The 14,216-nt window shown below is 45.5% G+C and overlaps 1 protein-coding gene across 2 annotated transcripts in view; it reads left to right on the forward strand.

Moving 5' to 3' along the window:
• Positions 1–13,668, forward strand: part of PELI1 (pellino E3 ubiquitin protein ligase 1) — a 38,457-nt gene extending 24,789 nt beyond the window's left edge. For both annotated transcript variants that reach the window (XM_044291848.1, XM_044291850.1), the window contains exons 2-7: positions 6,298–6,434; positions 8,597–8,726; positions 9,827–9,928; positions 10,410–10,607; positions 10,694–10,882; positions 12,357–13,668. In XM_044291848.1, coding sequence (XP_044147783.1) covers positions 6,364–6,434; positions 8,597–8,726; positions 9,827–9,928; positions 10,410–10,607; positions 10,694–10,882; positions 12,357–12,923 — 1,257 coding nt within the window. In that variant the 5' untranslated portion in view covers positions 6,298–6,363 and the 3' untranslated portion in view covers positions 12,924–13,668. The remainder of the gene's footprint in view (positions 1–6,297; positions 6,435–8,596; positions 8,727–9,826; positions 9,929–10,409; positions 10,608–10,693; positions 10,883–12,356) is intronic.
• The last annotated feature ends 548 nt before the right edge of the window (positions 13,669–14,216 follow it).

Below are 14,216 nucleotides of genomic sequence, written 5' to 3' on the forward strand. Positions count from 1 at the left end.
CCTATGTGACCCTAAAACCGGTCACGTACATACATACAATGGTGGCATGGGTCGGAAGTATAAGTCGGGAAGTCCACCCAACATAGACCTCTGATGATGATCTAGAACGCAATGTGAACGGAACCTTAGTAATTTGGTTTTATGAACCTTAGAGACTCTTTTAGACCACGCTTGTACTGCATTTGAATATTGAAAGCCTGGCTGTGTGCTCTTTGGCGTGCATGTTGGCGGTTATGTTGGCACAATAAAAGATCAGGTGCAGGCCGCCGTACACACTGCTGTCTCTGTGAAATGCTACCTCGCCTTCCAGAAGTAATGAGTTTACCTTCTAGGAATGACTGCAACGTCTTTTACCTTAGTTGGTCTTCCCTTCGGTTGGGACGGGTGAAACCTCACAAGTGCTGCTTTTATACGCGCCAGCTATTGGCCTCAATATAGAGGCTTTACTGTGCATTGTGGGGCAGGCTTAATCAGAGCATTGTCTCCGCTTGTGAAGGATCCAGCACATCTGGGCTTTAATTATTCATGGATGTAATTATCCAGGAGGAGCGGCAGACGCTCCTTACACCTGGAGAGTCTCCTCGTGAAAGAATTACAGGAAAAAGCAGTATAGGGCGGTGGTATGTGCGGGTCTGGCCCCTTTCTCCTTTAGAAAGGCAAATAGCACAGTTTGTGAACCTTGGAGCCTCTGTCTGGCTGCATTTTATGAATGGCATATGCAGAAGGACTGTGTTAATTCCCAACCCCCAGCCACCCACCCCCCAGCTCCATTCACAAACTACAGCCCTATATATGAAAGTGATTTGGGCAATAAATATATATTAGGCAGACAATTGAGCGGCAAAACGACACACCCAGAGCATGCAGCGCTTAAAAAACCAAAAAGCTATTAACCCCAAAAACACAGTTTGTAGGGCAAAAACCCCAGTATTGCTTCATTTGATAATTCCCATAGATTTTCCCTGTAACATCTGGAGCTGTTTTTAGGTAAAAAAAAAAATAAGGGCCAGTAAAATAAAACGGACCTGAAAATCAGAAGCCCCTAGTACTCCAAAAAAGACGGACTCCACTCTTAAAGGGATATTTCCATCTGAGACATTTCTGGCTTATTGACAGTATAGGCCATAAGTGTAAGGGTACTTTCACACTATTGGCAGGCTGTCGGATCCGTCCTGCCGCTAGTTCACGTGTGCCCCCGGACTGCCGCTCCGTCCCCACTGACTAAGTCTGGGGGCACACGTGAACTAGCGGCAGGATGGATCTGACAGGCTGTTCACCCGCCTGAACAGCCTGCTGGACTCCCCTCCGGCTAGTGTGAAACTAGCCTTGCATAGGTGGGGTTTGCACTCTAGGACCCTTGTAGAATGGAGGTCCTGTTCGGCATTCCATGAAAGAAGATGAGGCGGCCATACATGCATGTAACCACCTCCATTGTAATATATGGGAGCGCCAGAAACAGTGGGGTGTGTCCGATAAACAACGGAGAGAGCAGCACCCATGCATGGCCTCACTTCCACCTCTTCTCCCTCTCTTGAAGGCCAAACCTATGAGATATTTTTGGTGCATGCTGTGGACCATCAGGATACAGCCCTGATGGCTGGGACTGCACAGAGTAGTATTGTGGGTCACAGGCGGCCTCCTGACCTCATGTTGTGCGCCCTCCTATCATGTAATGACTGATCCACCAAGGGGAGTGTCTATGTAACAAGCTGGGTGGGAGGAGCTATAAACTAGCTGGGCGGTGGTAGGGGCGGTGCTAGAGCTGTGGCAGAGAAAGGAGAAGTGCATCATGGGTTTGGTTGGAGACAGCAACAGGAAGTGCTACATACAGGATGGAAACAAACCAGAGGGATTGGTTTACATGGTGAAAATAGGTTAGGAGAGTCAAGACTAAAAAAAAAAAAAAAAACATGGGGAGGATGTACATGAGGTAAACGGCTACATGAACGTATCTGTTAAACACCATAGTAATCCTGGAAAACCCCTTTAAGGACCAGTTAACACCTGGCAGCAGCAGTGTACTTTTTGCAGGTGTGAACTTGCTTCCTTCACTTCTGTGGGAGTTCTGAGAGAAGTCAAGCAGGTGTGCATGCTGGGAGTTGTAGTAGTTACAGTTTCACAACCATTAGAGTGCTGGAGGCTGCTGACCTGCTGTGTTCTAAAAGTATACAGCGTGAACATACAACATGGGTCATTATTAGAAACTCTGCCCAGGGTCACCTCTCCCACAGACCTCTCATTTACATACGTGTGCGGTGACGTGTTGTCCAGGCAGATATATAATGCCCTCATCGCCTAATGTACACGTCGCCTCAGCTGTATGCAAACCAAATGGGTTTGTCATGAACAGAATTTTTAATAACCAGCTGAGTCACTGATTAAGTATGGCTTACACGCCCAGACAGCCCCATATGTGCTCCTTATCACCGGGTCACTGGCCACTTCCACATGCGGTCACTTTTTCGCCTCCATATAGAATTTATCTTGTCAATCTAGTTTGACCAAGGTAACCCCCATAGGTGATCCATGAGGTGACCCCCCTCCACTGACCAGCACCGCTGCCTCATACGTGTGCACGGGCTCCTCTAAGCTTCTGCTAATTGCATGTTCTTTTCCATGTTGGGAGGCTAATTGTACAATATTGTCCCGGCTAATGTTCTCCAGAGCTTTCTGTTCCTTCCCATACTGAATTAATGGCGCAGGTATATAATTGAACCACACATCACATCCTCCGTTCGCTTTTCCGAACGTGTCGCTTGTAATGAAGCAGCGGGGCGCAGAGTCAGGTCTGAATCATGGTTCACGGGAGCATATAATGATAGTGCAATAACTCCCACTTCTCCAGCGCGCTTTGTGCCACAGACTTCTTTTGATTTATTGCAACCAACTAAGTTTCTATCTCCCGTGTCGTGCTGCCCGTAGTTACTGTTGCTATGTTCTGCGAGTTGGTTTGACACCGCGCTGCGGAAATATGAGGCCGAAGTTTCCCTGCCAGATTAATGCACTGCTATGTCCTTACTATCCGGTTAACCCTTTGCGTGACGTTTGTCCCCATGGACCTGCTTACAGCATTAAGTGTTGGTCTCAGAAGAGAAGGTGCCTCCGAAATAAAATGGTCAGGAGGGGGTTTGCTGCTGGAGACCCACCAGTCAGTCTGTATGGGGGCATACTGATGTCATGGAGAACCTGCTGTCCACCAGGCGGGGATCCATTGGACTATTTCATACCCAAATGTGTCATTTAAAGGGCATCTGTCAGCAGATTTGTCCCTATGACACTGGCTGACTTGTTACATGTGCGCTTGACAGCTGAAGGCATCTGTGTTGGTCCCATGTTCACATGTGCAGGCAGGCAGTGAAAATGTGATCACACCTGCCCCTTCTCCTAGGGGGTAGTAGCTTTCATCTAGGCACTGAACTGAGCGCACAGAGTCCCTGAGCCTCCATAGTACTATATCGATTTGTGATTTACATGTGGTAGTTGCCTGGTAGTGCAACGCAGCTTTCCATAGACATAGCCCAAGATGTGTATCCTTGTAAAAAAAAAAATCTGTAAAAAAATTTCTACTCCACCAATAACACCGTGCTCAGTGGTTAGCACTGGGTTCGAATCCAACCAAGGGCAACATCTGCATGGAGTTTGTATGTATATTTCCTCTGGATACTCTGGTTTCCTCCCACCTCCAAAAATAGGCAAATTGGCTTCCTATGAAATTCACCCTAGTGTGCCTTGTGTCTTGGGGTCCAGTGCCTAAAAGGCAGCCACTGACATCCCAGGGGTCACCCAACTATCTATTGAGTCCCTGTGATTACAAATGTTTGTCATTGTCTACCTGTACACTAAAATTATGTGCTCCATGATATTGTTCTCCTAAAGCCCCTTGCAGACGAGCGTGTCCGGATGCGTTGCGTCTGCGATCAGGGAAAATTGTGTGAGTATGTACGCAATTGCAGTCAGTTTTGACTGCGAATGCATCGCAATGTTCAGTTTTTATCACGCGGGTGTAATGCGTTTTACTCGCGCGTGATAAAAAACTGAATTTGGTACCCAGACCCGCACCTGGACTTATCCGACAAAAGATTGGGTTTGGGTTAGGTGTTCTGTAGATTTTATTATTTTCCCTTACTAAAATGTGGCTTGAGAGGTTAAAAAATTAAAATTAACTCCCCTCATCCTGTTGTTCACCCAGCCGCCATAGTCTTCTTTCAGGACCTGCCAAAGGACCTTTGACGTAATCGCGCTCACCACGTGGTCAGCGCAGGTCCTGCTGAAGGAAAATAGAAGATTTCTATCTTCATTCAGCAGGACCTGCGCTGACGTCACCGCGCTCACCATGTGGTGAGCGCGAGATTACGTCATCAAAGGTCCTTTGGCAGGTCCTGAAAGAAGAAGAAAGATGATGATGCCGGCTGGGCGAACAACGGGATGAGCTGAGTTAAATATTTTTTATTTTTTAACCCCTAAAGCCACATTTTAGTAAGCATTCTGTATTAAGAATGCTATTATTTTCCCTTATAACCATGTTATAAGGGAAAATACAGTAAATTGACTTTTATCAATTTACTGACATCATCTCCTAGCAACTATGCGTGAAAGTCGCACTGCTTCCGCGCTTGCTTGTGAATGCTTACGATTTTCACGCAGACCCATTCATTTCTATGGGGCCTGCGTTGCGTGAAAAAACGCTGAATATAGAACATGCTGCGATTTTCACGTAACGCACTAGTGATGCTTGAAAATCACGGCTCATGTGCACAGCCCCATTGAAGTGAATGGGTCCGGATTCAGTGCAGGTGCAATGCGTTCACCTCACGCATTGTACCCGCACTGAATTCTCGCCCGTGTGAAAGGGGCCTAAAGGTCCTACAAATCTTAAAGGGCGGTTGTCACTTCCAAAATCGGTTTCAGAGTAAGCATACCACCATGTAGGGTAGGTGCCCTGAAATATAACCATACCTTTCTTGTAAAAATCCGGTCCTCTAATCCAGAGAAAAGGTACTCTTTATTTCTTTCTGCCCCACCCACTGTTTTCAGTGCTCTGAGGGTGGGGCCTCTCTGTTTGGTGCACCATCACAGTGACTATAATACTGCCGTGGCCCCCCCCTCTTTGAGAATCCCTAGGAAGGGGAGCCATGTGCCCTGAGCGGAGCAGCCCTTGCCATGGTTCCCCAAAAACCCACAAAAAGAGAAACTTTTCTCAGGATTAGAGGACCAGATCTTCACCAGAAAAGTATGGTGATGTTTCAGGGGCACCTACCCTACATAGTGGAATCACTTTGAAGAGGGCCTGCCACCTCATGTCCTCCAACGTTTATTCATATTCAACAGATATTAGCTTAAGGCCTCATGCACACGACCATTTTTTTTTTTGGTCCGCATCCGAGCCGCAGTATTTGCGGCTCTGATGCGGACTCATTCACTTCAATGGGGCCGCAAAAGATGCGGACAGCACTCCGTGTGCTTTCCGCATCCGTTGCTCTATTCCGTGCTCCGCAAAAAAAATTTAACCTGTTCTATTCTTGTCCGTTTTGCAGACAAGAATAGGCAGTTATATTAATGGCTGTCCACGCCGTTCCGCAAATTGCGGAACCCACATGGACGCCATCCGTGTTTTGCGGATCCACAATTTGTGGACCACAAAACGCGTAACGGTCGTGTGCATGAGGCCTAAAAAAGTGACCTGTAACTCTCCCTAGAAACCTGGTGGTGGGACTGAGAGGTAGTCTGATACCTGCACCAAAAGATTAGAGACGGCTCATGGCCTATAGCAGGCATGCTCAACCTGCGACCCTCCAGCTGTTGCAAAACTACAACTCCCATCATTCCTGGACAGCCTACAGCTATCATCCTACAGAAGGACATGGTGGGAGTTGTAGTTTTACAACAGCTGGAGGGCCGCAGGTTGAGCATCCCTGGCCTATAGCATGGCACATCGTGTTCAGGACGAGCTCTGTCTCTGGTGCTAATTTAGGATCTGACACAATCCAGAATGTAATTTTCATGCTTGCATTTATAATTCATATTGCATTAGAAAGTGAAGCATTTCACCCATTTCATCTGAGAAGGTTGCATCCCTTCCCTTGGACACCTAAGGAAGAAGCGTCTTGTTCTCGTCTCCACTTTTCGGTTTCTGCGGGATCTTTGCTATGCTCTGTTAGTGTTTGTATTCCCACAGCTTACAATCGATGGGGTCCTTTTTTTTTCGGGGGGTGGGCACCTTTTTTTAATACTTTTTGCATGGCATTGCTTTATCCACTTGCTCATGTTGTATTCTCAAATTTGTTTTTCTTCTTGCAGACAAAATAATGAAAAAAGTGCACCAAACCTCTTGATAAGACTGGGGTATAAGTAACGGCCACGCTCATGTTTTCTCCTGATCAAGAAAACCACCCTGCGAAAGCACCTGTGAAGTATGGGGAGCTCATTGTACTGGGGTGAGTCCTCATGGATCTGCAGTGCTGTATACTGTACTATTCTGAAGCTTCAAGGCTTTAGTCGTAATCTGCACAGAGCGCTCTTGTTGTTGTCAGCCAAGCAGTAGGCTGAGCTTCCTGACAACCTCTTTACACCACCTTGTTTGCTCTGAGGTCCACATTGCTATGCTGGCCGTACACATGAGATAAAGGTGGGTCGCCCAGCTATTAGAGTGTACGACTCCCAAGTGACACAATAAAACCTGAAGGGATATTCCAGTGCAAGACATAGTAGCCGTTTATGCCATAAATATCTGGTAAGTGGGGGTACAATTTGTGGAGTTTTCATGTACCCTCAGATTGGGGTTCCCCTGCTCCCCTGTTTAGGCTACTTTCACACTTGTGTTTTTCCCTGATCTGGCAGGAATCAGCAAAAACACTTCAGTCATGATAATAAAACCGGCTGCATCCGTTATGAACAAATCCGGTTTCTTTATCTTTAATATAGCAATGACGGATCCGGCATAAATACTATTGAAAGTAAATGGATGCTGGATCCATTTTCTATAGTGTCCGAGAAAATGCCTTCCATGCCGTTTTGCTCCGCATCCCATGTCGCACAGAAAACCGCAGGTTACTGCAGTTTGCTCTTCGGTATGGGAACGCAACCAAATGGAATGCATCTTGGAGTACGGTTGTTTCTGGTATCGAGCTTTCGATACCCAGTCGATACTTTTGTCTCGGTATCGATACGATACCAGGATTTGCCTTTTTATCGATACTAGGCTGTGCAACTGCACAGCCCAGTATCCGAGAACATGAGCGTGCTGCTGTCAGCGCAGCCATGTTCCCTCAGCAGCACGGGGAGAAGGAAGAAGTCTCTCCCTCCCCCCTGTGCTACTGCCACCAATGAGACCGCAGAGGGGCGGAGGAGGGGAGGGCGCACTGCGCCACCAATGATAACTAACGTTTAATACATTGCAAATACAAGCGGCAGAAACACATGGCCAGCACCCTGTCAGAGGTCGTGTGCCGGCAATGTGTTTCTGCCGCCGGCTGTATTTGTATATTAAACGTTAATTATCATTGGTGGTGCATTGCGCCCCCCCGTCCCCAGTATTAAAAACATTGGTGGCGCAGTGCGCCCTCCCCCCTCTCTCCACAGTATTAAAATCATTGGTGGCAGTGGCCACAAAGCAGTGTTCTGATCGTAGCCCCAGCAGTGTAATTGTGGGGTCGGTTACCATGGCAGCCAGGACGCTACTGAAGCCCTGGCTGCCATAGTTGGCTCCCTGCTGCTGTGTGCACTATGCACAGAGCAGCAGGGAGAGTGTGAGGTCCTATTCACCCTGATAGAGCTCTATTAGGGTGAATAGGACAAGGGATAAAAAGATCCAGGTTCTAACACCTAAGGGGGGAAATGGTTATTAAATAAACTGTAAAAATATAATAATAATACACCAAAATAGTATATATCACCCCCATTCCCAATTTTACATATAAAATATATAAACAATAAATAAATAAAATATTACATATCGCCATGTCCGAAAAGTCCATAATATTAAAAAATCTCTTATGCGGTAAACACTTTACACTTTTTAAGTCACCAAAAAATAGGATAAGACTATTCTATTATGGGCCGGACGTTCCATAAAATGCGGAATGCACGCAGCTTTTATTGGCGTTTTATTTTTTTCGGCATGGTATAGAGTATCGCAATGCTTTTTTATGGTATTGAAACCGAATCAAAATTTTGGTATCAAAACAACCCTACTTTGGAGCATTCAGTTGTGTTCAGTTCAGTTTTGTCCCCATTGACAATGAATAGGGACAAAACGGAAGCGTATTTCTCCGGTATTGAGATCCTCTGCCGGATCTAAATAACGGAAAATGTAAACGCAAGTGTGAAAGTAGCCTTAGAAAAGGAGTGGCCATGCTTATATGCAGCTATCTCCATTGTAGTATATGAGACATACAGAAACAGCCAAGTGTTTGACATGCCCCATAAAGCAAATACGTGCACACCCTTCTCTTCCCTTCCGGATAACTGAATAGATAGCTAGGCGCTGCGCAGAATAGCACTGCAGGGAGCAAGCACCCTCTGGGCACCTTTACTTTACACAGTAACAGTGTGACCGGTTATCATTTGTGTTTTATGTCTTTTTCTTGAAATTCTGTAGATACAATGGCTCTCTTCCAAATGGAGACAGAGGGAGAAGGAAAAGCAGGTTTGCTCTGCTGAAAAGGCTGAAAGCAAATGGGGTGAAGCCAAGTACAGTTCATATTGCCTGTACACCGCAGGCAGCAAAGGTAACTATTCTTCACCTACCTGGACTCAAAGGGTCCCATGGATGACTTTTTTTAATGGGTGTCCTGTAATTTCATTATGAAGAAACCCCCTTTCTTCTCCCCAGCCTCTTAATGTAAGGTTATATTTCATGTATTCCTGCATGCACTATGGCTTCTAATAACTTCTGTGGGTGCTGGTGTTGCCCCTCTGGCCATTCCATTGGGGAGCGCAAGCAGCCATGTTGGAGTTTCATGGTCTAATCACTATTGTTCGACCCTTGGATGACCAGCAGTGGAAGTGTCTGACAGCCACTGACCCCTGCTCTGCCCATAGACATCGTATATTTGCATGGTGGTTCTGGACATGCTTACCTTGTCTTGTAAGCATTCTTGTTCCATTGAGTGTCCCTTTAAGAAGAGAACTGGCCCTTCAAAGTCTTGTATACGTTTTAGGTGGGTCATTGGAGTCCATTTATATTAAATGCTTTCTGATTGGTGCCAAGCCTCCCGAGTTGACGTTCTAGAATTTTTTCTGCTGACCTGACCATCCTTCCACTGGATACCCAAATCTGCTCATCCAAAGTTACAGGCTGCTTCCTCAGTCCTTCACTGGTAAATACTGCCAGTGGGAGATATCAAGGGTGGGGGGTGGTATGTGCCCCAGTTGCTGGGTGTGAAGGGGATGTGCCATCGGTTCATGTTCCTTTATGTTCTGGGTGACAGTGGAGTCACCAACAAGTTCCTCTGCTTGGCCAGGGTATCTCAATGAATGTAGAAATAGAGGAAAAAATCCAGATCAAACTGCTAAAAATTGAATTTATTTAAGCTATGTAAAAGCAATGTAAAAAGACGCTGACGCGTTTCGCAGTTTGATTCTTTTTTTCCCCTATATTTGTATATCCATATCACTGTGGCCGAGCTCTGGGTCCGCTGCTTACTATATTCTTTTCTGAGCCGTACATACAATGCACATTTTGGTGAGTGTATTATTTGGTGGTTAATCTTGATGAATGGTTGGGGCAGCAAACTGTATTTTTGTCCCCCCAGTGAAGAAAACCTTAACTGTGACTGGGTACAGTATATGTATATATGATGTCATATGTAAAACTCATTGGTTTTAGGCAATAAGTAACAAGGACCAGCACAGCATATCTTATACTTTGTCACGGGCACAAACTGTGGTGGTGGAGTACACGCATGATAGCAACACGGACATGTTTCAGGTAAGCATTCCCTGATCTGTGTTTTTTGTGTCTTGTGGATTGCAATGGCTGCCATCATTACGGAGACCCTGAGATCAGACCCCCAATGTTAATCAGACCTCAGGTCTGTAAAAAATAAATAAATCAACTCTCCTCTCCTGGTCCGGACGTCGCTGCCAACGCTCCTGAGATCCAGAGCTCTTTCTGCTCTTCCCGCCACGCTGTGCTGTGACCTGACTTCACAGAGCGCACCTATGTCCATCACACTGGGCATGTCGCAGCACACCATGTGGCAATTGTATTCACCGCTCCCTGGTCGTACTGTACTACCAGGGAGCGGTAGAGACTCGCCCCATAAGACTCATATTCCTCACACACACACTTTTTTGGGGAAAAAAAGTGCGTCTTATAGGACTGAGAATATGGTACTTCCCCGACAGAAGCCATTCTCCACTTATCTGCTGCTCCATTGATTCCTATCTCTGTTGTAATGTATTTCTAGATTGGAAGGTCGACAGAAAGCCCCATTGATTTTGTGGTAACCGACACAGTTCCAGGAAGCCAGAGCAACACCGATACACAGTCCGTTCAAAGCACCATCTCAAGATTTGCGTGCCGGATAATATGCGAAAGAAACCCTCCTTTTACCGCAAGAATATATGCTGCAGGCTTTGACTCGTCCAAGAATATTTTTCTTGGGGTAAAGATAAAAATTAAAACTCTCATTACTTTTTGCATTTAATATTAAAGTATGCTTGATTGCGCTTGGCTTTTCCTCATTCATAGGAGAAAGCTGCCAAGTGGAAGACTCTCGATGGACAGATGGATGGGCTGACAACAAATGGTGTCCTTGTTATGCATCCACGCAATGGTTTCACCGAGGACTCTAAGCCCGGAGTCTGGAGAGAGATATCTGTGTGCGGCAATGTGTTCAGTTTGAGAGAAACCCGCTCAGCCCAGCAGAGAGGAAAAATGGTATGTGCAGCCCGGTAGCCGCTTGAAAGCGGTCTCGTTCGGCCAGTAAAACATACAAATGTTGACTTAATGTGATTTTAGTTAAAGAAGAAATTTGAGGGTCTGTTTTCTCAGGGTATAAATATATTTTTAGCACTTTTCAAGTGAATTTCATCTTGTCAAACTCAGAACATGCTGTTCCTCTATGAAAAAAAATGTGAATACTGGGTGATGATTCATCTTAACATGTTTTCCTTTATATAACTGGGCTGTTCTTTGACAGATTGAGTTGGGAAGGCCTGGCATTTGAAGTCGTTTCTATTAACCCCTAGGGTGCTGCTTTTGAGAGCAGTATTTGCATCATATTAGTGGGCGATCGGGCAGGGGCTACGTGTTCATGGGTTGCTCTTGTATTTTCTGTCTGCTGGTCATTTTGAGCACATTAAAGACCCTATATAGACCCACACATATAGACACTATAGAGACATGTCTTGCAGACTCAAGGCATCCTTGTATTACAGGGATGGCCATTCACCTGAATGGCTGCCATGTAATACTGCATTTACCCAGGAGTGGCAACTGCAGGGAAAGCACCCTGACAAAATCACCTGGGGTTGGCGGGATGAGACAACCACTTAAAACCTCTGGGGCCCCAATGCAAAATTTGTACCTGATCCCATCACCTACCACCATGTGCCATTTATAACACAGATGTAATCTTACATGGCGGGGGCCTTCAGACCCTCCTGGTGCATCTGCTACCTGTGCATCAGTGGAGAACTTCTAGTTATTGTGCTAGCAGACATTTACTGTCTGTGTTGCTGTATTACTAATATAGTAATTTATTGGTGCCTTACAAGTCGGTGACCTCCATATAATAATTGTACAGGCAGAAAGAAGACCTTACATGACACAGTCTGTCTCAGACTAACACCATGTAGAGCTTGTGAGAAGTGCTTTGTGAACGTTTTGAATAGAACTTGGGTGATTTATTAAAGGCTGGGTTTACATAGGCCAAATCCAAACCGCCCTACTAGTCAGACAGATGTCCAGATAATGAATTACTTGGGCAGACCTCTGTATTTAAATAGAGTTGTGTTCTGCTGGGACCAGGAATTTCCAGGGAATACTCTGCCAACCATGGATTACATATTACAAAAGTGTTAATAATGGTGACGTAATCACACATTTCATAGACCTATTGCTTCTTCAGATTGTGTAATCCCTACCAGTCCCTTCATATACATTTCTGCTCAACTCGTCTGATCATGCATGTGTCCTAAATTGGATGAGTAACCTACTGCCAGACTCCTGGTAGCAGCTCATCTCCTCGAGAGCAAAAGGATTGAGCAGTTTACATCCTTATCATCCCCCAACATCTGCCATCGGCCCTCATACACGTTAGATGGTCTACTGGTCTCCCTGCACTCTTTTTTTTTATTTTCCTTGTGCTGTATTTTGTCCAGAAATGACCATCATCCTTTTTGTTTTACAGGTGGAAAATGAAAGCAACGAACTACAGGACGGTTCCCTCATCGATCTATGTGGAGCAACTTTGTTATGGCGCACCGCCGAAGGGCTTTCCAGAACTCCAACCGTGAAACACTTGGAAGCCTTGAGACAGGAGATCAATGCAGCGAGACCCCAGTGTCCTGTCGGCTTTAACACACTAGCATTTCCCAGCATGAAAAGAAAGGATGTGGTTGATGAGAAACAGCCGTGGGTCTATCTGACCTGTGGGCACGTGCATGGCTACCACAACTGGGGGAATAAAGAGGAACGGGATGGGAAAGATCGGGAATGTCCAATGTGTCGTTCTGTGGGACCGTACGTTCCTCTGTGGCTAGGATGTGAAGCTGGATTTTATGTGGATGCAGGCCCTCCAACTCATGCCTTCAGCCCCTGTGGACACGTGTGCTCAGAAAAAACCACTTCCTACTGGTCCCAGATTCCACTTCCTCATGGTACTCACACTTTCCACGCAGCGTGCCCCTTCTGTGCACACCAGCTTTCAGGGGAGCAAGGTTACATCAGACTTATTTTCCAAGGGCCTCTAGACTAAGTGGCTTTTTTTTTTATCTTTTTGTCAGGGCTTGCACTGAACACATAAGCTAAGATGGGTTTAGTTTGCTTTCCAGTGGACTTTTTTGAAGTTTACTTGGGACCCCTCAGCAAGGAGAGGAAGGAAACTACAGAACGATGGAAGAACCATGAAGAGAAATGGGAACAACATCTCTCTGTGCAACCAGACATTTCAAGACGGGATTATGCAGATATGATTTAAATGCCTTCATTACTCTTTCTGAATGACCCAACCTCAGTATTAAATTATTTTATGGAAACTGGGGAGAATACAGTCGGCTCAAACTACATTAGTTTACAGTTCAAAACACCTTGTATAATATAGCATATGACGATTTTGTATTTAACTTTAGTATGGAAAATTCCCAGTGACTTGATAGACTCGTCCTACATATTGACCGGTGTACTTTGGATGCTTAAAGTAGCCCAGGGACAAGTCGTCACCACACAAACAAGGACTGCGTCTCTTTATTTTGTTTCTTCTCTGCGTCATGGTCATGGGACGGGCACATCTCGCCATCGAACCATGTAACAAGTTCACCAGAAGAGTCTGAGGGATCTGTAAATATGCAGCTCATTGATGTCCTCCGTGTTTAGTCTTATCAGATGCTAGTCAGTTTGCATATGTTTGCAACATTTCAGGGTTTTATTTATCGTTCGTAACTTTTATTCAGATTTTTATTCCTGAAGTACTTGTGATATTATATGTTTGTCCTTTTATGAGCCATTTTGGTTTTCGTCTTTTTTTTTTTTTTTTTTTTTTTTTTTTTTCTCGTGCAGGCAAGGACCTTTGTACCCTCAGAAGTTTGTGTGGGACATTAAATCTTTAATTATTTTTATTTTAACATCCTCTTGCAATCAACACTATAATTTCCATGTTTCAGCCCAGGCTGTAGAGTAGGTTTTTGTCAATCTTCTGCATGATTCTATGATTGTAGTATTAGCTTTCAAACATCTCGTTCCCAGCTGGAGAGGTTGTCCAGGATTTTGATATTGATGGCCTCTCCGCAGAATAAGCCATCAATGTAAGATCGGCACGGACAAACACCCCACACCACTGCCAATCTGTTGTTGCCTTACAGCTCCGGTGGCCTGTAGTCAGTGCTAGAACTGCGCAGCTCTATCTGGTAACTGCAGCACTGCTCCCATTCACTCAGTGGGTGCCATACTGCAGTTAGCAGCTCCGTTCACTACACCAGTGTTTCCCAACCAGTGTGCCTCCAGCTGTTGCAAAACTACAACTCCCAGCATGCCCGCACAGCCAAAGGCTGTC

The sequence above is a fragment of the Bufo gargarizans genome, chromosome 4, assembly GCF_014858855.1.
Source record: "Bufo gargarizans isolate SCDJY-AF-19 chromosome 4, ASM1485885v1, whole genome shotgun sequence".
NCBI lineage: Eukaryota > Metazoa > Chordata > Amphibia > Anura > Bufonidae > Bufo > Bufo gargarizans.